This window comes from Pungitius pungitius, chromosome 2 (genome assembly GCF_949316345.1).
Source record: "Pungitius pungitius chromosome 2, fPunPun2.1, whole genome shotgun sequence".
NCBI classification, from domain to species: Eukaryota; Metazoa; Chordata; class Actinopteri; order Perciformes; family Gasterosteidae; genus Pungitius; species Pungitius pungitius.
In genome coordinates this window covers 10,345,967-10,369,607 of record NC_084901.1, presented here as the reverse complement: position 1 = coordinate 10,369,607, position 23,641 = coordinate 10,345,967, and the positions used below count along the sequence as shown (strand labels likewise).

At 43.0% G+C, this 23,641-nt stretch overlaps 1 protein-coding gene across 2 annotated transcripts; it reads right to left on the bottom strand.

Annotated features, from left to right (window-relative positions):
* Positions 1-730: 730 nt before the first annotated feature.
* zgc:162331 (uncharacterized protein LOC793007 homolog) lies at positions 731-23,561 on the bottom strand. 2 transcript variants are annotated; one of them, XM_037459941.2, is made up of 6 exons: positions 23,472-23,561; positions 12,447-12,935; positions 3,024-3,215; positions 2,777-2,930; positions 2,480-2,665; positions 731-2,144 (listed from the first exon to the last, which is right to left on the bottom strand). In XM_037459941.2, exons 2-6 carry the CDS (start codon positions 12,733-12,735, stop codon positions 1,820-1,822), a joined length of 1,146 nt encoding a protein of 381 aa, XP_037315838.2. In that variant the 5' UTR covers positions 12,736-12,935; positions 23,472-23,561; the 3' UTR covers positions 731-1,819. The 2 variants fall into 2 exon arrangements, with proteins under 2 accessions (XP_037315838.2, XP_062416348.1); XM_062560364.1 differs by lacking the exon at positions 23,472-23,561 and adding an exon at positions 17,131-17,269.
* Positions 23,562-23,641: the final 80 nt, after the last annotated feature.

Genomic DNA, 23,641 nt, shown 5'->3' with positions numbered 1-23,641 from the left:
TCCTGCAACGTCTCCCGTGGATAAAAGGATCAAGGCCAGCCTCTGGTCTGAATTCGTCAAAAGGAGATGCTGGCAGTCTCTGATACAGTGTTACACCTAAAAAGTGCATGATGTAGTTAGCCAAGGGATCTTCAAGAATTAATTTAAGTCAAATCTATAGGTCATGTACAGTATATGCGTTGCAATCAAACAAATCAAAGCACAAAATTCTTTCTCCTCTCGTCCCGCCTGCAACAGAACCCACATGTGCCCGACTTTAGGGCGGACAAACAAATCAGCAGCGATTTAGTGTTGATTTTCCACTCTCAGTGCAAAGAGGAATGTGTTTCTTTGCATTGAGCATGACTGAGGTTCTGTCTGTTTTTGAACTATACATCCAGAGTGTTGGAGCCCAGTCTGAGTCGGGCACGCTGTAGACCGGTCCCACTCCGTGTCTGTATCTCACTTGTGATCAGTTTCATGGAAGCCACAATCCTTTATCTAATTGTATATTTGCCACTACATCTACTTTCCATCCGTTATAGTTGAACACAAAACGATTTCTCAGGTGTAAACATGAGACGTGGCTGCCGATGCCAGCTTAAAAGGAATTAAGGGCCTTTATATATTGAGACAGTGACTAATGAGGTCCCTCTTTGCCTGAACATCCGTTCTATTGCTGTCGTCTTCATTGATTTCCCAAATTTCTTCCTCTCTAGTCAGAAAGGCAAACAAAGAAAAACACCCACTGAACTGTTCAACTAAACAAATTTTTAGCTTTATTCAGCTTTTATGGCAGTATTATAATTATTGTATACAATAATTCGTTTTCAGGTTTCAAAATTCCCTCTTCAAAAAGTGTAAAGTGCAGATTTGTTAGTGTGTCTACTTTAGTCCTTCGTTAAAAAATAAGACTGCTCACAGCTAGAGTGTAAACTGACTAAAGCAATTACAGGGGCTTCGAGACAGTTTATAATTAAAATGCATGTATTTTATATACAGTAGACCACGGGGATGATAAAGGTCCAAAAGTCAAAACGGCCCAGACGTTTCTCCACCTTGCTGCTCAAACATGGCTGTGCATTTTTATTTTTCTCTTGCATCAAGGACAAACTTAATGCAACGTTTTATTTAAATTAGTCTTTCATCTTATTATCTGAACCTACCTGTAAGCCTTAAATTAAGTCAAGTTGTGATAAGTATTTTCAGTCATTATTTAACCCAGCTCGGCTTTTCAGCCAAGTACACTTGTATACTCTCCATGTTACCAAATCCACCAGGGAATAAAACTAAAAATACTGGGACACAATAAGTTGCTGCAGTAAAGACAGCGAAAAAACGTTTTCCTTCACATTTAGTTTAAGATTCTGGTGTTTAATATATATATATATATATATAATGTCTAGAGAGGAGGACTTCAGGAAGACCGATAGGGATCATTTTCTGCCTATAGCTGCCTAAAAAGTGGTGGCCATTGTCAAAGTCCTTTGAGAACCTTCATCTCTTTTATAAATGTCACCTGTGAACTGCTCACCTTAAAGAGTTTTGTCTTCTCGGGCCGGCTACTTGAAGCTTTCTTCTCGTTTCTGATGGCTAAAGGCTGCTCTTGAAGGGTGCAGAGGAAGCTGCAGCAGCAGCAGCAGCAGTTCACCAATAATTAAGAACAGGAAACATCAAGTGTTTATTTCAGTTCCTGTTAAGTCCAAAATGCAGGAGAAGTTCAGCAAGCATGCAGTAAAAGAAGGGACCGCGAAGCTGGCTGTATTTCCAGTTTTGCTTTTCATTTGCTGCCCTATCCGGGGATGAGGAGGGGTCTCTCCAAACGGCTCTGAAGGAATGGCTACTGCCACGGCCGCTGTGGTGTGGGGTTGGGGTTGGGGTAGATGGGCGCTGGTGTCGGGTGGTACGCAGGAACCGGTGTGTTCGGGTGGGGCGGATACGTCGGCGTGGGGTACTGCGCCATGCTGTGGGGCTGAGCGCTGGCGGTCGCGTGGGCAGGCGATGGGGCCGAGGGGGGCAGGTGGAGGTAGAGCGGGGCGGACGGAGCAGAAGGGGCGGATGGTGCCGTTGGAGTCGGCACCCTCTGTAGGACGACGTGTGGGTAAAGCTGAGACTCGGAGCGGTAGAGTCCGGGCAGGGAGGCCTTCAGCAAACTCTCCTGACTCCTGTGTCCAACGAAAGAAAAAGGTTGACTAACTTTGAATGACATAAATGCTGCAACACTGATATGTTTATCCCTCTTATATACTGAACCCCTTAAAAATAGTCAAATACACGCAGTGGTTTGTCCTTCCTTATTCTTTCTGTCAAATGTAGAACTACATGCGGAACACAAGCTGCTAGCAGTTATTGAGACACCCTCCCAAGGGAGACTAATTGCCCCACACCTGTGCACACAGAGTGGGCGGAGCATTCCTGCACTTCAGGTCAACAGTGTGGCGTCCTCTTGACGAATGCCCGGAGGGATCGAAGCAGAGCACCAGTACGCTTTCCAGCTCACCTCTGGTATCCTCGGTTCTCATATCCACCCAGCCCCGCGGTGAGGTAGAGCGGGCTGTCCGGAGCCAGGCGGGGGTTCATCCTCTGGGAGAGATGGAAGATCTTGGGAGGAGGGAAGGCTTCCCACTGGCCCTCTTCTCTCTCCAACCAGCATTCGCTGCGACGGGACGAGCGCTTGTCTCTGCGCCTGCAGGAGGAGACGACTTTAGCCGCTCAGGTGGCGCTCTTGCACCTGGGGGGGGGGGGGGGGGGGGGGGGCTCTACGTAGGGGAAAGGGCTGTACCCTCTGCGGCCCTACCTGATCCGCCCCTCTTTCTTGGCCCGGTACCGACTGGACCGTTCCTGCAGGCAGCAGATGAGGAAGGACAGGGACATGGCGAGGATGACGATGCCACTCACCACTGAAGCCAACACGGCCACCCTCCGACCGCGGTCCTCCGGTCTGGGGATCGCTGTGGGGCAGTTATAGTTGAAAAAGTTGATTTCATCAGCAAATGCCCCCCCGAAAAATCGGTGCTGGGCTGTGACCAAATGAAGCCGCTGACCTTCGCAGACAGGCAGGTAGTTGCTCCACTGCGGTTTGCCGTTCCTGACATGGCAGTAGATTTTGTCGCTGCCGACCAGCTGGTATCCCTCCTTGCACCAGAAGGCCAACACGCTGCCGATCGACATGCCCGTGCCGGTCTCCACGTAGAAGGAACCCCGACGCGGCGGCAGGACGGGGGTGCAGGACAGACCTGGGGGAAAGAGGGGGATAAACAAACAGGTCACGAAACCGAAAGGAACAGCTTGGGATTGAGAGCAAGGGACGTGAACAAGGGAAAAAAGAGCTATTCCAATCTTAATCCTGGACTGTGTATGAGAAGAGGACGCTGTCCATCACAAGGTAGCCCCATCCTAAGAGTCCTAGAGTGTGACTCTAAATGGACTATAAGATGAACATCATGCTGTATTGAAGAAGACTTGAAACTAGTCATCTAGACAATAAACTCATTCATACTGAGAGAATAAATTGAGTGAGAAGTGGGGTCATTATTTGATCACTTTTATATCAGTCACATCCTGGACTCTGAACTATAATTGTGGACAATTGGTGGATAGGTGGATGTTAGGGTATGAGTTTGATTCTGAGACACTAATAATGGTTTATGTCTATATTGTGTGATATCAACTTACATAAAAACATTTACCACATGATTAGATGCACAAATATAGTACATTTCAGAGACATTCAAGTTGCATTAATACTTTTTTGGGCCCCTAGGCAGCAGTGTGACTGACAGACTAACCTACTGTCACCTTTAACTATACCTGCTAATATTTACAATGTAACAAATATGGAGCAGCATCGGCCTTTATTTAGAGTTGTTTTCCACCCTATGCCATTTATTTTACCTCTGTTTTGGTACCACCAACTCATTATGGAAATATCTGAACTCAGTGTATGCACTATTATTTATTTAGACTATAAAAATCATGATACGCGCAACTAAACAAAACTTTCTCTGGCCAGAAATGATCAGAGGAATACAATTAAAGCGAGTAATGTCCAGGCAAGCGGTAGCCTACTGCAGTTTACTTTGCTGTGTCAGTATTAGTGTAGTGTGTGTGTGTGTGTGTGTGCGTGTGTGTGTGTGTGTGAGAGGTGGTGGGGGCAGCAAGCTGCTCTATACTGATGAGGAGTGACAGATGGGAGGATTTCTGCAGCGGTAGAGACAGAGAGAGAGACAGAGAGAATGCTGTGATCCTGTGTCGAGATGACAGCATCCCCCCCCCCCCCCCCCCCCTCCCTGCCCTGAACCACACACACACACACACACACACACACACACACACACACACACACACACACACACACACACATCAAGTCACACACATCAGACACGTGTGTAATGGGTGTAGTTCAGGGGAACAAGGACAGGTTGACTCATGATTTAAAGGGGAAACTAAAACCTGTTCTGTTTCAACCAAAGAACGCTACTTTTTACTGACGCTATTACCGTTTGTATTTGAGAAATGCAAATCTAGTTCAGGGCTATTTGCATTTGAATGAAAGCAGGGTGATATTGTTGAATTAAAATTAAAATTTTCATCTGAGATTCACCTGGAGAGTTTATCAGACCTATTTTCAGTAACAGGAGCCGTCATTTGAAGATCTACTGAAGACTCTTACGTGGCGCAGAGCAACGCGGTTATTTGTTCACAAGGAGATATTGTTTACAGTTCAATTTCAATTTCATTGAAACTTTTTTGAGCTTGATGGCTTAATTTTTTCTACAATCACATTTTGTATTAAGAGAGGATACAAGAGCTAGTGTTTTGTTTGCTGATGTGTAGGCATGGTGCTGTGTTCAGTGTTTTCGTCTCCTCAAGTCCAACTATCGCACTTGATCATTGCTATATTTAGTATAAAATGTTTATTAGTATTATTAATTTATTTTCTGTATTACAGGAAATATATGAACGTTTGAGTAGGATGAGCACTTACGGATAACGAATGAATGGATGTGATTATTTGAGGAAATGCACTTCCTCTGTGTTTCATTGGCAGGGTTCCAGAGGATGAGAGACCATACATGTGTGCCTTAATCTCCATGGTGTGGTTAATGCATGTTCTGTACGTGCACTGCTGGACAATATGGCATCTTTTATCTTGATATAAGCCCAATATTTATGACCATTTTTTTTGCATAGTGAGAATTCAATGCAAAGCATTTCAATAAATGAGTATTTTCTCATTTTTATCTACAACGAATTTTTAAGTCAAATGAAAAAAAACGGTGTTCACACTGACTGTGTTTACATGCTTGCATAACCCGTAAGAGACTTGATTGATTTAATTTATTATTTTATCACGATTCCATTCAGAGATGTAAAATGATCACATTGCATTATCGCACGGCCTTATGCACATGCACATGTGGAAACTTACCGCAGGGTTTAAATCTGGTATGCACCTCCCAGCTTCCACACACACACACACTCCCAAGGACACACACACACACACACACACACAGTTGCCTGCTAAAGAAAAAGCCTTTACCTCGATAAAGGCAGATGAAATATTGAACATATTACGTGATAGTGTGTTTTAAGATTCTAGTTGAGGTGTTTTTTTGCTTGCTGTTGCCATGCCAAAGCAGACCCTACAAACCCAGAGACACTGAAGTAACACCCACCTCCCCTACCCGTCGACACACTATAGTAAACAGAGAAAAACAATGACGCCAGTGTGGAGAGAACAAACAGACAACCCCCCATCAATAAAAGCTGGTATTAGTGCCTGAATAGACTGAAAATATGCGTTGGTTTTGGTGATGTTATTGTTGTGTATTTATTTCACTTTAGTTTGCCTGACAGTAAAGTTGTGTGCGTGTGACTGACATCAGATCCTAATCCTGGAACCGAGCATGTGCACTTATGTCCAGGTAGTGTATGTTTGACAAAGAGAGAGGGTTCGTTAGTTATATATGTGTGTGTGTGTGCATGTGTGTGTGTGTGTGTGTGCGCGCTGACTCTCCGCTCTGTTTGCTCTTTCCCGTCAGTTTCGTTCCTGTTCAGAAAAGCTTCTCTGTCAACATGTAAACTGTGGGTTTGCAAAAGAGCGTTCAGCCGCCAGTGGGGCACCAATACACTTCTGGACTCCCAAACCTGGCAACCCGATGCAGACAACCAAACATCCACTCAGCTGTATTCTTCTCTAAACCCCTCCCAACATGTCCCTGTCAGGGAAGCACTTTGAATAGTTTGTGATTAAATAAAGATTAGGCTTTCTGCATTAAAGATGCAAACACTTGACTGTTCACATGCACAGAAGTCGGGAAAACAGTTATAACTAAGGTGAGACAAGGAATTTTCTATATTTGAGCATACAGAAGATATCTTAACTCCTGGCCCTGGTATGGATCATGATCCCATTAAATCCTACACTTACACAAAAATGCAACCTCATCTTAAGTCACGACCAGCTACAACACCAAGTTGGACCAGCGGTGTAAGGCTGGTGAGGCCAAAGGTTGTACCATGATGGCACACTGACTCACGAGGTGCAGCGTAACCGCCGTGTCTTGTAACGAGCCCTCGAAGAAGACGTAAGACTGGCTGAGAGACTCTCTCTCCCCCATGCATGCTCACTTTTTCCTGGACAAACAAACGTGTGTGTAAAATGTCTTCTGAGTCAGACTGCCAGACGCTAAAAGTCTGAGTTAATGAAAGATGGCATTCCAGGCTGAAGTTCGACTAGCTTCATGTTGTTCCTCCTCATGTTCTTGTCTGATTCTTCTTCCTGAGTGTTTTTTGTCCCTCTGCTCCGGCCTCCCCGGCAAACTGACATCATCCCTCGCTCCGCCTTCTCCATCAGTGGATCTATTTCTGTGGCACCTCTGTGATGCGCAGTATCACAACTGATTACCTAATCCCCCCCGGCTCTCCCCCTGCTCGATGATGGTGACTGTTGCTGTGCAAACCTGTGTGCATGTTTGCCTCAGCCAGACTTTAGTGGCTCCCAAATGCTAATTGAGTGAAATAAAACATTCTGAGTGATTCTTTTTTGGATGAGCGATTATTAAGAAACTGAAGGTAATGGAGGCACATGCACTCAACATATTTACATGGCAAATCCGATGCTACACTTTGTTAATACTCTGGATATTAAGGTACAATCTTTAAGCAGTAGTTCTGGTCGGATGTGATTGAGGGTAACCTCTCGGGGTAAACAGTGCAGGGAGAGTAGGACTGATTATGAACTGAGGACGTTAGCCTTAAGCTATGCAAGGTACACAGACCTGGATGAGCTCGCAGCTCAACGTAAGCGCTTAAAAACAAACAAGTTGTTTGCACAGAAAAACTGCACATTCAAGATAAAAGCCTCCATCAAAGTTACACGACAAAGAGACAAGACATCTTCAATTCTACTTTCCATTTCTTGTGTGTTCAGCCATAGTGGCTGTCACCTTGGTTCAAATGGGACAAGTGAACAGAAAACTGTTCCAGCATCGTGGAAATTTAGGACATCTAATGGCAATTTTCTCTTTGGTTTTGGGATATTCATATTTAATCCGGTAATTCCAGATTATTGAAATGAGCAAGGCAGTCAATGTTTCAAAGGCAAGGGCCCCTTTTTATGATTGTCTTAAAGCTAAAGTTTAGGAAATGAGGTTATTGAGTTTTTTGTCGTTAAGATACATACCAATCTTGTGTTTCTATGCTAAATATGTCTCTATTTCAAGTCTTCTAAAGATGACCAGCTGATGGCTGATTTTAATGACAAAGCATTTAAAAACATTGGGTGTTTGTCTTTGCAACCTCTTCCCTCTCAGTCCGAACGCCTTTTAGTTGTTCCCATCTAGTCTCAACCGTCAGAGAGAACAGAGAGGGCCAATTTCAGACTCTCCCCCTGTCAGTTTGCTTGGCCAGCGAGCAGCACTAGTTGTAAGCCGTGGGAAGGTAATAATGAAGTTGAATCAATGCCAGCAAACTATTGGATGGACATGCAGGAGACTGAAGGAACTCTTTGTCTGAGGCTTGTAGGGCTCTGGGGTGGTAATAGTGTGCTTCGCTGACAGAAATACACCACGGCACGTCAAGTGTGTGTGTGTGTGTGTGTGTGTGTGTGTGTGACAGCCCTTGCAATTAATTTTTTTGTGGATCATGGGTGTTTGCAGGAATCCAGCCATTACATATAGTAACATCTATCTCATGCTTTGAGAAGACTTTTCCGTCTGTTATTATAATATGTAGATTGGAAATCAAGCATGGCTTTCATTTCAGTTCTGAAATAACAAGAAACTACAAATAGACAGTAATGAATAAAAATGCACTGGACTCCAGTGTCCAGCAGTGAGTGTATGCATCTGTACTGCTGGATAATAGCGTGTCAATGAGATTTCTTGCGCTAGAAATGCCTGGAATAGACAAAGGTAATTGGCTTTGCCGGACAGTCAATCAGATTTCTTTTGTCCAAGAAGCTGGATTCATGGACCGACCACAATAACTCGGTTGTGATTGCCGACCGCTTAGTTGCACTCCATTGAATTTGCTTCCCTTTGGAAGAAATATAAAGGAGACGGGTGAGGGGAGAGGAGCGAGGGGGGTTCCTTCAGACACCAAGGACCGCCAGTAGTCTTTACAAGACCTTTTTTTTTCGGAATCACCGAATGAAACAATACAACAGACTGGATCCACTCTAACCTTGAGCTCTGCCACATCAAAGGGCAGACTCTCTGCTAAGTAACTGATATCGGCCTCATTTAGGGATTAACACTAGCATTAACCCTCACACACTCTGCCAGGTTAATAGGTTGCGTTAGCGTCTTAACGCAAAGGCTTACAGCGTTCGAAGGCTGAAATATCCGCCGCTCATCGCGGTCTGCCAGGTCCTCAGCAGGGGGTCGACCAGGACGCCAAGCGCCCCGCTGCCGCTGCTCCCTCTTATCGCCAGCTTGATCTGTAACTGGTGGCTTAAAGGCTTTTTGGACCCCAAGATAGTTTACTATCTTTCATTGTGTTGTTAAATATATATATATATGTTCCACCACTTTGGAACGCAGTAGAGTCCTTCCTTCAGGTTCAAATGTATTCTGGAGACCCTGAGATTTTGTAGATAATTAGTAGATAATAGCATGTTGGTCCAGTTAATGAAGAAGGTCAACATTAAATCTGCAACACATTAGGAGGTTGTTGTGAGTATGCTGACGTCAGTACGTTGCACAAAATACTGCTGTACCTTAGTACGCTAGCATCGCTTTAGATTAATACACGTGGACTGCTTTTATGGACTGTGCCTTTTTTTAAGGCTTTTTCTGTGATGAACATTGTGTAAAGCTACACTGTAAGTTATGTATGAAATCATGGTTCATGATACTGTATGAAAGCTTTTTGATACTTTGAAATATGAAGGAACCAGATGGACTATATTGACCTGAGATCAAAATGGGTCCTTACTGTGATAATATATTTACACAAACATAAAACAAAACTGGAGATTCTGAATTCATGAACACGCTCTTCTCATTCCATCGAGGTATGGAAAAGAAGACGGAGAAAAACCCACAGATACAAACCTTACAGGCTTAAATTGTGTTAGTGCCGTGTGATGTGAAAGCAGGAGCATCTGAGCACGAGTTAATGATCAACAGCAGAACTCTGTTCAATTTACTCCGAGAACAGCGGGCAGCAAGGATTCTTGGACGGGCATAATGAGTCACATCTCGTATTGATGGAGTCTGGAAGCTCTGATTTGATCCGGAGCGCCAAGGCTGTGTGGGCTAAACCTTCACGCGTCTGCTTCACCAGGTTTATTGATTTTTGAGACCGATTCAGCGAGCAGGTCTGGGCACAGAAGACAATTTCAGGTTGTGCCTCCTCTGCAGACACCCACCCGCGCCACAAACACCTGGCTTTTGTGGATGACGTGGACATTTTTACCGAGACGTCTGTTATAGTGAATTTATGATTAATATTGGACAATTGTTATTATTTATTGGCCTAAAAATCGTACAATTGCTTTCCTCAAAGCATCCAGACCCCAGTCAGACAACAGGGACGTTGCTAAACGTCTCAAAACATACATTTTATTAAAATTTGACTGGGACAAAGTCTTTTCATTGTTCTAGCAAACGTGGACACAACATGTTAGCGTTTGGTTTAAAAAAAAAAAGAGACCAAACAGGTAAAAGATACCATAAGACCTCCATCAAACAAGCCTTGTAAATAGATTTAATATTAACAAATATAGTCATAGTAATAGCAACAAAAGATGTGGTCGATCTAAATTTGTAAAGCTTCTGTTCATTAATTAAATGTACATATGTTCATAACTGTAAATATAATATAAACTCGAAAGATCTGTCTCCACTCAGTCCTCCTGGTTTATTAAATATTGTCCAAAGATCTGACTGTGTGAATGACTTCTATATTTAAAAGGATTTGTTTTTGTTCTATAAATGACAACTGAGGCTGGTTTTATTCTCAAAAGGCTGAAACTAAAATGACCAAAGATAAACGCAGCATAGTCGCTGTGATGTGAGACCTGAGCGATAAAATCTAACGGCACTAAACACGGTGGGAAAAAGTAGACAAACTGAAGAGCGCTGCTTTTATCTGTTAATACTGGAGTAGATAAGCTGTTTATAATGTCACACACACACAAACACTTACATACAACGCATACACATACACACACACTCGTGAAAATGCTGATGTTGTTCACACCTTTTTTTGGGAACAAGTACTCTGGCCTGGTGTAATTCAGGCGTGATTCTGCAATGTGGTAATCCAGCTGATCACCAGAGTGTGTGCGTGTGTGTGTGTGTGTGTGTGTGTGTGTGTGTGCGTGTGTGTGTGTGTGTGTGCGTGTGTGCGCGCGCGTTATTAAGTATGAAGTGCTTATTCCTGTTCTGGAGCTGCTGTTATGAAACAAGCAACTATGTTGTTTATTCTCTAAACCTTTAAGAAGATTGGTGCTGTTTGGGCCTAGCACGTCCATTTACATGGGTCTGTGTGTGTGTGTGTGTTATGTGCAGTTTGTATGAGGCACGTGAGGTTTGCATTGTGTCATCTCCTGTGTGCCATTTATTCATGCACGTGAGGATATGGGCTCTGTGAGTGAGAAGGGGCGGGCCGAGGGACATAAGTTTAAATGGTGAAAATGGAAGAGAACGACAGAGAGAGCGACAGTGAAAGGATATACAAGACGAAGTGAGAGACACTCGCGGAGGAGCAGAAATAAGAGAAAAGGATGGGAGAAACCCGGCAGTACAGCCATTAATGGAAAAAAAGAAAAGAACCAGATGAGACAGATGGGATAAATAGATGGGGTAAAGAGAGAGTGAGAGAGAGACATGTAGACAAAGTGCAGAAGAGAGAGAGAGAGAGAGAGGGAACGGAGAAGAAGAGAAAAGCAGCTCATGCTCCAGTTGAGGTGAAATCATGCGATGCAGCTTTCTCTTCAGGCTGAGCAGTTCCAGCCTGGACACAGAAAACTTTAACTTTAGTCTTTAACTGCATCACCTGCCGCCACACACACACACACACACACACACGCACACACAAACAGGATATAAACACCCACTTATTATATTTGTATAGACATGTTGACATAATGTCAAATCGTGTCACACATTCATGCAGAAATCTATGCTCACACACGTTGGCATGATTACTTGAACGCATCAAAGATTCTTGGGTGAGTTTTGGGGTGAAAAGTAACATGCAAAGAATGTTACCATGTTCCAAACATGTCCCGATGAGTGTGTCCACAGAGGATGGAGAACACTGCTCTCTGTAAGCTTTGGTTTAGTATGAGCATAAGTATCACAGGATGAGACCTGCAGGGTGACTGGGGCTCAGTGGAGAACAGGGTCGTCTGTCAATCAAAGGATTGGCGGTTCAATCCCCAGCTCACCTAGTATCCATGTCAATGTGTCCTTGGTCAAGGCACTTAACTCTAAACTCCTCCTGTAACTGTGACTATGGTGTGTGAATAGTATTTAGCATTTCCTTGAGTTTAGGGCTAAGGTCGAGTTCGGGTTAAGAGAAACTTAAAATCAAAGGATACTGTCTCAAGAGGTTTTAAGGACGTGTGTTGTTTCTTGTGCATGTTTGGTATTGACAATCAAAATGAATTGTCTGTGACCATGGCGAGAATTTTACACTTATCATTAATTGCTTTTATTATTGAGATAGATGAGAATATTTTTTTGATTAATTGCCTGTGCAAACACCCAAAGCAATGTTCATCCTAAGTAAACAAATAAAAGATGTAGTTTACAACCAGAAGTAAGAAAACTTGCTACCATTCACACTTGTAAAGCTGAAATCAGTTAATCTAAGATTTCCAAAACTCAAATTTAATTTGATGGTAATTTAATTATATCCACTTGCATCCACAAGTCATCATGAAACCTCCACTGACCGATGAGAGTGGAGGTTGGGGGAGAAACAAAGAAAGAAATAGACCGCCGACTGACCTGTATAGTTGCTGGTGGTGCTCTGAGTTGGCAGAGCCTCCGTCTGAGCCTCCGTCTGAGCCTCCGTCTGAGCCTCCGTCGGCACCAGGGTCTCGGTCTGCAGGTCCGGCTGCAGCCGGATTGCCGTGCCGGTCCAGTCCTGTGGTGTTGATGTAGCAGCGGGGCTCTTGGAGTCCTCGTGGCTCACCGTGGAGCCTCCAGCCAGGACCAGAGCACAGAGCAGGGGCCACAGCAGCACCCAGAGGAGGCTGCCGGCGCTCTGAGCGGAGGGTCCCACTTTGGGAGCCATAGGTTCAAGTGATGAAGAAGCAGAGGAGCTCTGCAAAATGGAGCGAGGAAGAGGGATTCACAGCATGCTCCTCTTTTCTTATCTCCCTCTTCTTCTATTTGCAGTCCTTTTCTGCTCCTTCTTTTATCTTCTTCTCTGTCCTCCTTACTCCCTCGGTGGAGAGAGGAGAATCCCCTTCGCACTCCCGCTCATGATGCTGCCTGGTGCAAGAAGGTACGACAGAAAAGAGGAGAAAGTAAAAGTGTGCATGTGTGTGTGTGTGTGTACGGTAGATCCAGCTGTAATCTGCTTTTAACGTGCTGCTGTTTCCTCTCCAGCCCTCTCCTCTCTGTCCCTCAACTCGTGCTTTCGCTGCTCCCTCTCCCCCCCTCCCTCCCTCTCTCTCTCTCTGTCTCTCTCTCCCTCCCTCCCTGATCTCCCTCTGGGCTGACTTGAGCTGTTGCATAACAGAAACTCATTTGCTGAGCTATGCTGAGCTGTAACCCATGCAGTCCTAAGTCCTTGTTTTCCTGGTTGCTGGTCTCTCCCCTCACTGCCCCTCTCAGCACGTTCCCCTAGTTCCAATGTGCAGTTTAAGCGCATTGATTTGATTGGAGATAGTCAAAGGTGTCGCCTAGACCCTTTACCGGAGGAACCATTTTATACTGATCAGTACTTGCTAATGGATCGCCCTAATTGAGCACTAAACTAAAAAAACTAAAGCGCCAGCTTGTGTCCCCCGTCTTGGCCACCAGGCTAAACGAATGCTTGTAGCTGCTCAAACTGCATGAAGTTCGTATGACTGGTTGGACAGAAGCCTGAAAAGCACACACTCGTCACGCGTTACACTCACACCCCGGCACTGTGGCCGCACAGTGGCTGGTACGCGTTAACTACCGCTCTGCTCTTTTTGGTAGTTTCCATTTGAAAACTTAAAGCCGAACCTCCTTCCACAGTTTGACTATATTGCACTCGTCGCACTCGTCGTATTTTTGTGGCCAAACTTCACGGCCATCGCTGTTATCAACAGGTAGAGATGGTTTGGCTCAAGTTTACCTCTCTGACAGCTCAACCAATCACCTGTCCCAACTTTATTTTGAAAAGGCCTGCGCTTTTACAGTTTCCAATGAGGCCTTCTTGTGTCAGGTTAATTTTATCGCAGGAGAAACATAATGAATGTAACTCACTCCTCCTAAAACATTTTTTCCTTTGGTCAAACGAAAGTACCATGTTCTCTTGCAGCCATCTCTCAATAAAGTCATCTGCTCTCTCACGTAAATGTCTTCTTGCAGAATTGCATTTCAGTATCTTTCCATCAACTAAATTGATGCTTAGGCGTCGTGGGCGCAAAGGTAGCATCTAAATCCAGTTCACAAAGTTGTGTTTTACTTGTATCCCCAAGAAGCATGTAAACCTTCCCCTGCATCTCTGAGTGTGTACACCTTCATCTTTATTCTCCTGTGGGGCTGTACGTGTCACGGGATGATGCTCAGATGTGGTATGATGACGGCTGTTGTTGATAGCCATGCAAAGAAGTGAATAATTGATGCGTGTGGGACCAGAAATAGTAAAAAGAGGCGAAAGAAAAAGAAAATAGACAGAGGTGGAGAGCAATTTGAAGAGTGAGTGAAGAGCAGGCAGTAGTGAGAGGGAGGACAACGATCGCAAAGAGGCAGAGTGACAGCAAAGGGATTGGGAAAGGAAAGACAGATGAAGTGAGATTTGGCGCTTTTCACCTGAGGAACAAACATCTTTTTAAACATTGGGCCAGTAAATGGGGACGTGGTGGGCTCTGCCGTGTCACGGTTTGGGTTGATGTCTCGTCTTATTGTGGAGTGTCCCTGGGTTAACTTCACTTCCTGCCTTGTCCTGACATCCCCTGGGATTGTCTGCCGTGTTCATGATTGTTCCCACCTGTGTCCAATCACCTGCACCAGTAGGTCACGTCATTGCAGTCTTCATGAACGTGAGTTTACGTCGTGAATGTAAGTCCCATGCACAATGAATGTGAGTCTTCATGCTTATTGTGTTTTGTTTTTTGACTATTAAAGTCCTTTTTTGTGTGTAAAACCCACGTTTGAGTCCTGCTCCCTGCCCCGCCAGCCTACTGTAGAGGCTGTTGTGCCACAAACTACATTATTTACAGCCCTGGCTTTGCCAAAGTGGAAACAGGAAAGGCTTCAAAAGACTGATCCAAGAATTTATTTTAAGCCATCGATATACAGCTGCACTGGTCAAAGGTATTTATAGTAAAAAAAAAAAAAAATACACCCGTCCCATGAGGATGTATCACAATGTGGGGCTTGAACAGAGACGGATGGTGTCAGGTTTTTGCCTGGTGGATGCTGCAAAACGCTCCTAAAGGCTACTTGGCCTTTTCCAAGAAGGACCCCATTTCGTCATGCTTTGTGTCCGAATAATGAGGAACAACTCTTTTGAAATTGGTTCTGTAGCGAGTGAGAGCGCTGCAGACGGCAGCCGCTCAATTGGCTCTAAAGTTTTTATATCTTAGCAAACTGAGATTTACGTCCAGTAAAAAAAAGCTTGTGTTTGCCACTGACGGGTTCCGATAGTTCTGCGTGTCTGACGACATTTCGTAAAGAGCCACGCTCAAGGACGTCTTAAGAGGGCAAGTTTTGCCCGGAAGACAACTATGGAAACGTGTGTCAAATCTGTGTTTCCCCCGTTCTTAAAGTTTAATCATTATTCCTAAATATGGGTAATACTGTTTGACCGGGGCAACAGTATTTGACAGACCACCGGTCATAGGGAGTTTGTTGTGTCGGAGTACGGAAAGCTTGAATTAGTGTCCTCTACATGAGCGTAATTGAAGGGATAACTGCAACAATGTGGGTCAGGTGTCAGCTTTGGGTGGGACCTGTTGCTGCATGATGTGAAGATTTCATTTCATGAATTTTTCTTAAGACTTTGACTCGAGAACAAACCAGACAAAGAGAAATGTAGAGTTCTTTAAATTTTGTCAGACTAAAATTACAACCCAGGCCTGTTGAGTGTTGAATGTTTTTCCCATTACACAAGAAAATTGAATCCCAGGTTAAGATTTATCAAAATGTGCTTTGTTGTACTGGAAAACAATGAGTTTCTCTGCAGATAAAGTATCAGTTCAAAACCAAATCCACCCCCCACTATGAAAAAAAACACAAGCTGACAACTTGATTAAATAAATGTTGTTTCACTCACTGGCATCAGTTTGATCACAGGGTGTTTTCCAGCATTTACCATAAGGTTGTCTGTATAAACAATAAGCATGAATAATATGTAATGTCCTTAATATGCTACTTGCAGTATTTTACATCATCAATAAATCATAACCCGCGTAAATTATGAAACATAACTATTGCAAACAAGTGAGATTGTCCGTGAGCAGACGATCCGCCTCTGCAACAACCGTTCATCTGACCGACTTTTTTGTTTGGGTTGGTGAGGACCCCTTGGCATTATGCACATGCTGTGTAGTGTATTAAGAGAGGACCTATGTTAACACAGCTAAGGGCACGCTGGGTACAGCTTGCTGTGGCTAAAATGTTAACTGTTACGTTGCTAAGATGGATACATCTCACTCTCCACTTGTTACAATATTGACCCTCAACTTCCTGCCGGCTCGGCGTCCGTCCGCGTGAGAGAACTTCAGTATGCAGGCGTTACTATCTCATGGAGGTGTATTGCTCAGGACCTGAGGCAGTGAAATGATGAGCACGAAGTTGTACGTATGAGCGCTTCTAGAGCAGTGTTAATTTCATGGACAAAAACTAGACTGAAACTAAGGAGGATTAAATGTGACTAAAACTAATATGCATTTTCATCTAAAGTCCAAGACTAAATCAAAAATAGCTGCCAAAATTCCCACTGTTCTAGAGAACACCAGGGGCTGTGAACATGCACGTTGTGTATCTTTCCAGTGAGAGCCCTTGAGCTCTAACCAACTGCTCCTGGTGGCGGGCTGGCACCACGTATGGCAGCTCGCCACCAGTGTTTCACACTGTTTGTGATGAGAGCAGTCAGAGCGAACCACCAGTAAAAGTCAGGGGTCGCAAAACCACAAGTTAAAAGTAGCTACAACGCTGCATTTTTAACATTTGCTTTCGGAATTGTAATGCAGACTTCTGGCTGCTTCTGTTGCACTTGCACGGCACATATTTGCTAAAATATCGAGAGCTTTTTCACAGTTTGAAATGGTGCAAATAAAGTATACTGTGTATATAATATAGATAAATAAAGGCAACTAATCGCCTGGGCAATGATTAACAACCAATGTGGTTTACCGTGAACCGCTGATATTAAGCATTCTGATGTCTTGGAAGACACACATTACAATAATAAGAGCTAAGAATGGAAGTGGAGAGAGGGGCTTTCCTTCAACGAGGGGTTAGTGAAGGATGCGACGGCCTTTCTCACCAGGCCAAACGATGGAGATCTGGAGGACATCTTGTCAGGAATCAGGGGACGATTGGGCCCCAGTCCCAAACAGGATTCACTTTGGTGCCTGAAAAACACGGATTCTGTTTATTTCAATGATTATGTTTTACAAATAGAACTTAGCTGTGAGAAAAACTTTGATCTTATTTGTTCTTAACACTGGTCTGCATAAATTAAGACTGTGTCTAAACTTGAATGTCTCAATATTCAGTTGAAGCCTTCATTCCAGTGCCTTCAAATGTAAAGCTCCACTTTCACAGTACATGAATTGTTGAATCCTGCCCCCTCTGTTCTCCACACGATTGGAATATAGCGGTTTGCAACCTGACTTCCTCCTTATCTCCCGCCATATTTACAGCCGCTGATGAAGCTGACGTATTTGTTGCATTTAGTGGGAGACTGGGCTGTTTTGTTGATTGTAAATAAACCAATAACAAGGGGCCCTTAAAAGGGGGCAGGATTCAACAAATTCACTTGACTAAATCATTTAGTTTAATGAATGATGAGGAGCTTCAACATCCATTGTTTCTCTAAATGATATTTATCTTATATTTACATTGAGTCAATTTAAAACACAATTTTACATAGTTTAAATCATCTCCAATTCGAATTATTTTTTAATATGCCCTGCATATTACCATTCTTTCATTAACAATGTCATCTTACTCACAGTATGAGTATGAGCTTCCTGTGGCACAAAGGGGAACTGCAGATGGAAGATCTGTAGTTTCTTATGTCTTACTGAAAGCATCCTGCATTTGCTAACGTGTTCTGTTCGGTGTGCACCAGTGCAATAAGAGAGAGAGGATTTGTAGGGCAAGGGTCAGGACTGGAGGGCATCTGGTTCAAATCCCTGAGACAGCTGGGGAATGATCCCCTACAAGAAACAAATGCTTGAGTGTCCTCCAAGTGTCCTTCCACATGGAGTGGCATGTTCATTACAGGTCGATTGTGTGTTAATTTGTAACAAAAGATCCCTCCTCACAGAGGAGTCATTTAGGATCACAGCATGCCCTCAAAATGAGTGTGAAAGATGAGAAATCTTGATAGTGTATTGATTTCCGCCGGAAAAAAACGCATCGCAGCAGCTGAGGAGAAAATGTGACGAAAAACAGGAACCAGAGAAATTGTAACTTTTGTCAAACCATATTGACTTCAACAGTCATCTGGTTTCCCCAGATTACCACTCTTCTCACGGCACAAAAACACTTCACTAACTCTACTTGTACTCCTGGGGGTTGGAGCGAAGAGCTCTGGGTGACTCCCCACAGCTTTGGCGTTAACTTGAGAGGCGACAGATGATGTGCCAGATAGACGCTGGAGAGGTGAGGTGCGGCTGTGAGGCTTTTGGACCACTTGATGTGCACAGCGGGACCTGGCAGCAGCGAGAGTCAATTACTGGTAAGAAAGTGATCAGGCGCTGTGGTCCCAAGAGAGGTCAATGTGAGGACAGTGTGTAGATTAGATACTTTCATATTTAACATTTGGCAGTGTATAAGAACCATTTAACATTTTATAATAGAGCGGGTAAAAGGGGATTTAAATGACAAAACAAGAACAAAAACAACATTCAGAAATATATAAAAAATTAAAGCTTTCTTTGATAATTAAAGGTTTAAAGACTGAGAATAGCTGTGGAGCTATCGAACTGCACACTCTTGTGGATTTAGTTGTCAGAACTGAAGAGTGTGTGTGTGTGTGTTTGATGCATGCTGGAAGTGATTGTATCTGGCACAGTGTTTTCTATTTCATTTCAGGTTCTTCACAAAGCTGTAATGCTCAGAGAACCGGATTAGTGCTAAAAAGCCTAAATTAAAACCTTTACAATTTACAACATGTTTGACCTTCACAATAAAAAAATGAAATAAAAGTTATTGTTTTTTAAAAAGTGAAAGAGACCCATTAAATTAAAATAAACATTCTTTCAGCGCAGAGAGGTTTATTTTGCCCTTTTAAACCAAATCCTGTTCAGTATTTATATGAAATACAAGCAGTGCTGTAGACCTCATATCTGCAGGCAGGGTGCAGCACCACCCTGTGGTTATTCAGCTCTTACTGTGAGTTCCACTGTTGCATCTTCAGTTAAACATGTTTAAGTTTTGGGCCCTGAAAACGAGAGGGTGGATCTAAATACAACAAACTCTGTATATGATAGCTAACAACGTTTGTTTAGGTTCTATTCAATCAACATGTTCTAGATGTACTTAAAGGTTGAATTAAAGGAAACTGGACATCTTTACTGAGGGAAAAAAAAGGAAAATGAAAAGCAGTAGCACAAGTAAACACAGTGACAGTTTCATTAAGACTTCCCCGGGGCACAATGTGCTAATCGCCAGAAAAGGTTTGGACAAAATTCTTTGTGAATGGCTTAGATGTGTCTGTGGGCCTCTTTGTTTTAGTTGTTAAGATAAGTTTTCTTTCCTGTAACTCTATTCTCCTGCCTCAGGTTAACGTGCATCATCCCTTGTCTTAATGTAATTAATGATACTGAAATGAAATGTGTTTAATCTTTTCCATGTTTGTCATTTTTATCATTATTAATTGATTTTTAATAATTTATTACATTTTACTAATTTAACTATTTAAGTTCAGGATTGTATTATTATCCTGTCTCACAATTCTTCTTCGGACATTTTGTATTAAAATATAGCACAACAATATAAAACATCCTGGTGCACATTACCATGATTCAGCACCACCGCACACTGGACAGCTCCTCATAAGATAAACCACGTTCATATGGAAGCTCTCTCAAAGTAACATAATTGTGTTAATTGAAAACATATTGTTGGATGTTTGAATGAGACTCGAACATTGTTACGGACACAATTCTAGATGTGGTATTTTGTTGTAATGGCCATTTGGGGGGGGCAGAAATAAGTTTTCCTTATTCAGTTTCATCAATCAGACATAATACAACATCAACACCCAAATCTAGCCATGATTTTGAAAAAGAAAGTCCAATATTCACTCTCCTTGTATTCCGTTACCAAACATCCGACTGGGAAAGGGTAGGGCTTTTCTAGCAGAGGACGGACCTCAAGAGATATATCGCTGGTAAAAACTGGTACAATGTTATTGAGCCTATAATGTATTGTAATGTAGGGGAAAAGACGTTAAAGACGTTTCACACCTTTCTCACGGCTCTGCATACAGTAGCTTTACTAATATTCTCCGCATCACAGATGTTGTAAAGGAAACGGCTGTTTGCAAAAAAAAAAAAAAAAAGGAAAGAATGTGCTCTGATGTGAGAGCATGTCCACGATGGGTGACATTAGTTATATGAGGACGGGAGAGGTTATGGACATATTTGATGGACTGTGAAGAAGAATGATTCAAACAAGTAGTTATCTGGAAATGACAATATATCTTTTCGGGGCTTCAATATTTTCTCCCGATGTATGTTTAACATCCTGCGAAGTAAAACCGCTTCTGCATCAACAGGATCGTCCAGAAAAGGACATGCCATGTCATTAACATAACAGAGGTCATAAACAATCTTATTTTGTTCATATGTGGAAACTGCGTTAAAATACGTCTGATACAGAGTGAGTGAATGAATGAGGAAATGAAAGAGAGCTGTGTCATTGGCTGGCTGCTGTCAGAGGGAGGAGCCTGTGAAAGAATCTCAGAGGTTTATTGAAGAAAACCTTCTCCCAACCAGGTTAGGTTCACAGGCTCAGTTACCATAGCGACTCACCCTGCGGTTTAGTTACCTCGATTTCTGAAACAGAGTTTCCCTCATCTCAGGGTTAACAAACTTTGAGTTTCCACTAAACCTGCTTCTTGAAACGGACCCCTGGACCACTATAAAAAAAACCTTCTGTGACTGAGAGGCTTCACTGGCTGCTGTCGGTTTATACGTGATGGCCCAGTGTCACTCACTTTGTTTGCACAACAGATAATTGAGGGGCAGATATATAGTTATATAGTAAATTAGGTCACTTATAACCATCCACACTATCTCTCACACACACAGTGGGAACTCTGTGTGAAGTGAGAAGCCATTGACAAAGTCTTACGCAGTTTAAGAGGTTTAGTGAGAACAGTGATTGGATTGTGTAAGTTCAAAGGTCCACTGAAGAGGAGACAAACACACACAAACACACACAAACGATCACTTAAAATGCCCTTACTTTAACCGGGCAGACAGTTTCCTTTTGTTTGTTGTCTGGACGAGAAGCCGAGAATTAATCCTCAGCGTGGACTCTTGTCATGTGATGGCCCTGCACATAGTTTTGAATCCACCACTTGTATCATGTGACACTCCCTGGGTCTCAAACATGTTTCATAACTTCTTTGTTTTGTAACCTGGTATTACTCTGTTCACACTCTGTTTAATTAATCATATATGTATATTTTTAACAATAAAAAGGAGAAATTATTTACAGAAATACCTTAAACTTGCTTTCTTTCTAATGGCCATTTAGGGGGTGTCTGGGGGTAAAATGATTCTTAAACTTTGTAAACACAAGATGATGGTTTCAATCACTATTTATTAGTCTTCTTCAATACAACATGATGTTCATTTAGTAAATGATGGTGCTTATTGAGTCAAATCGACCATAAAGTAGTGGACCTAAAATGTTCCAGGTTTCATATGTGGTGAACGTTTCCATTTTGTTTGGTAGATTGTTATTATATTATTATTGCAGTGTTGGTGAGTGTATGCTTTTTGCTTTCTGGTTTTTGCTGTCCATGTCCCCATGTTTATGTCTCTGTCTTCTACCCTCACTGGCTTAATTAGGTACACGCTAATCTGCCAATCACTCAATGCATTTAGGCATGTGGACGTGGTCAAGACAGCTTGCTGAAGCATCAGAATGGGGAAGAACGGACATTTAAGTGACTTTGAATGTATTATGGTTGCTGATGCCAGGCAGGCTGTTCTGAGTATGTCACAAACTGCTGATCTACTGGGATTTCCAGGCACAACCGTCTCCAAGGTTTACAGATAATGGTTCAAAGAAGAGAAAATATGGATGAAAATGCCTCATTGATGTGAGAGGCCGGAGGCTTCTGATGGTTACTTCCAGCCGGACAATGCACCATGTCACAAAGCTCATATCATCTCAAACTGGTTTCTTGAACATGACAATGAGTTCACTGTACTCCGATGGTCCCCACAGTCACCACATCTCAATCCAATAGAGCGCCTTTGGGATGTGGTGGAACGGGAGATTTGCATCATAGATGTACAGCCGACAAATCTGCAGTAACTGCGTGGTGCTTTCATGTCCAGAATCTCTGAGGAAAGTATGCCACAAAGAATTAAGGCCTTTCTGAAGGCAAGGGCCTTTTACGAGCAAAGTGTTCCTAATAAAGTGGCTGGTGTGTGCAATGTCTTCCAATATAAAGCCCTTTGAGTTTTTGTATGATGAAATCTGCGTAATGAATAAAACTGCCACTGCAACACTTCCCTGAATACTCTTGAGGGCAGTGTGTGACTTGAGAGCTCAACTGATCAAATCCAACGTCTCTCCTAAACCCTGAACCGCCCTGGGACTTTACTGACTCACCACGTCACAGAGACAACGTCAAAAGTATGACACTTACATATGAGGGTATTCATTTAATACTTTTTATTCTGGGTTTTGACCGTCATTCAGGCTCTTTTCTTACGAGATGAGAGGTGATTTTAAATCATGTTTTACGTTTTTTATATTTAAAATTTGTATATTTCACGAAGAATATAATTCATTTCGTCTAGTTTCATGTTTTTTTTTCTCCATATTTAATCATTGATGTTTTAAATACATTTTCTTAGTCAGTCTGAACAGTCTGAACACATTGTTTGGTTTTGTTTACCTATTTTACTTCTCCTTGCGTTCACTTGTTCCGTTTGGAAACATACATGTTTCCAATGACATGATGTACACATAATAACAATTAATAGCATAGTTTATGATCATAACGTATGATTATTATTTTTTATTATCCACTCATTCATGTTAATAACTCACATCATGTTTTCCATTTACCCCGCCAATCAAATAGTATTTATTGATAGTAAGTAAAATATCCCCCAAAACCCTGTTACGATCCTGCATACAAAGCTTTGCTGCAAAAACTTGGGCACATTTGCACGTGCACAAACCCACGCCCCTGTCAAAACTCGACTCCCCCCCCGATTGGCTCATTCAGGTTTAGAGAAGGTGGGGTAGAGCCGTGATTCGTTAGCGTACCTTAGCGGATTTATAAATAAGTCGGCAGCCTCACCTGATGCTTCAGGCGGCACCAAACGCTGGGAGGAGGAGAGGGAGTGCGGCTCTGGTGTGCTGGGCGCGAGAGTGGTAAAAGTTAAAAGCAAGGACACTCACCTCACGGATGCCACGCGGAGATCCGATCACCGTCCCGTGCGTAAAAGTGTCCATCCAAAGCAGAACTTTTACGCGCTCCCGGGAGACTGCTTCCCTCTCGCTCCTCCGGTTTGTTGGCGGCGTGAGCGCTTCGCTGTCGGCCGGTTGGTGGCTTTCACGCTGCGTTCTGC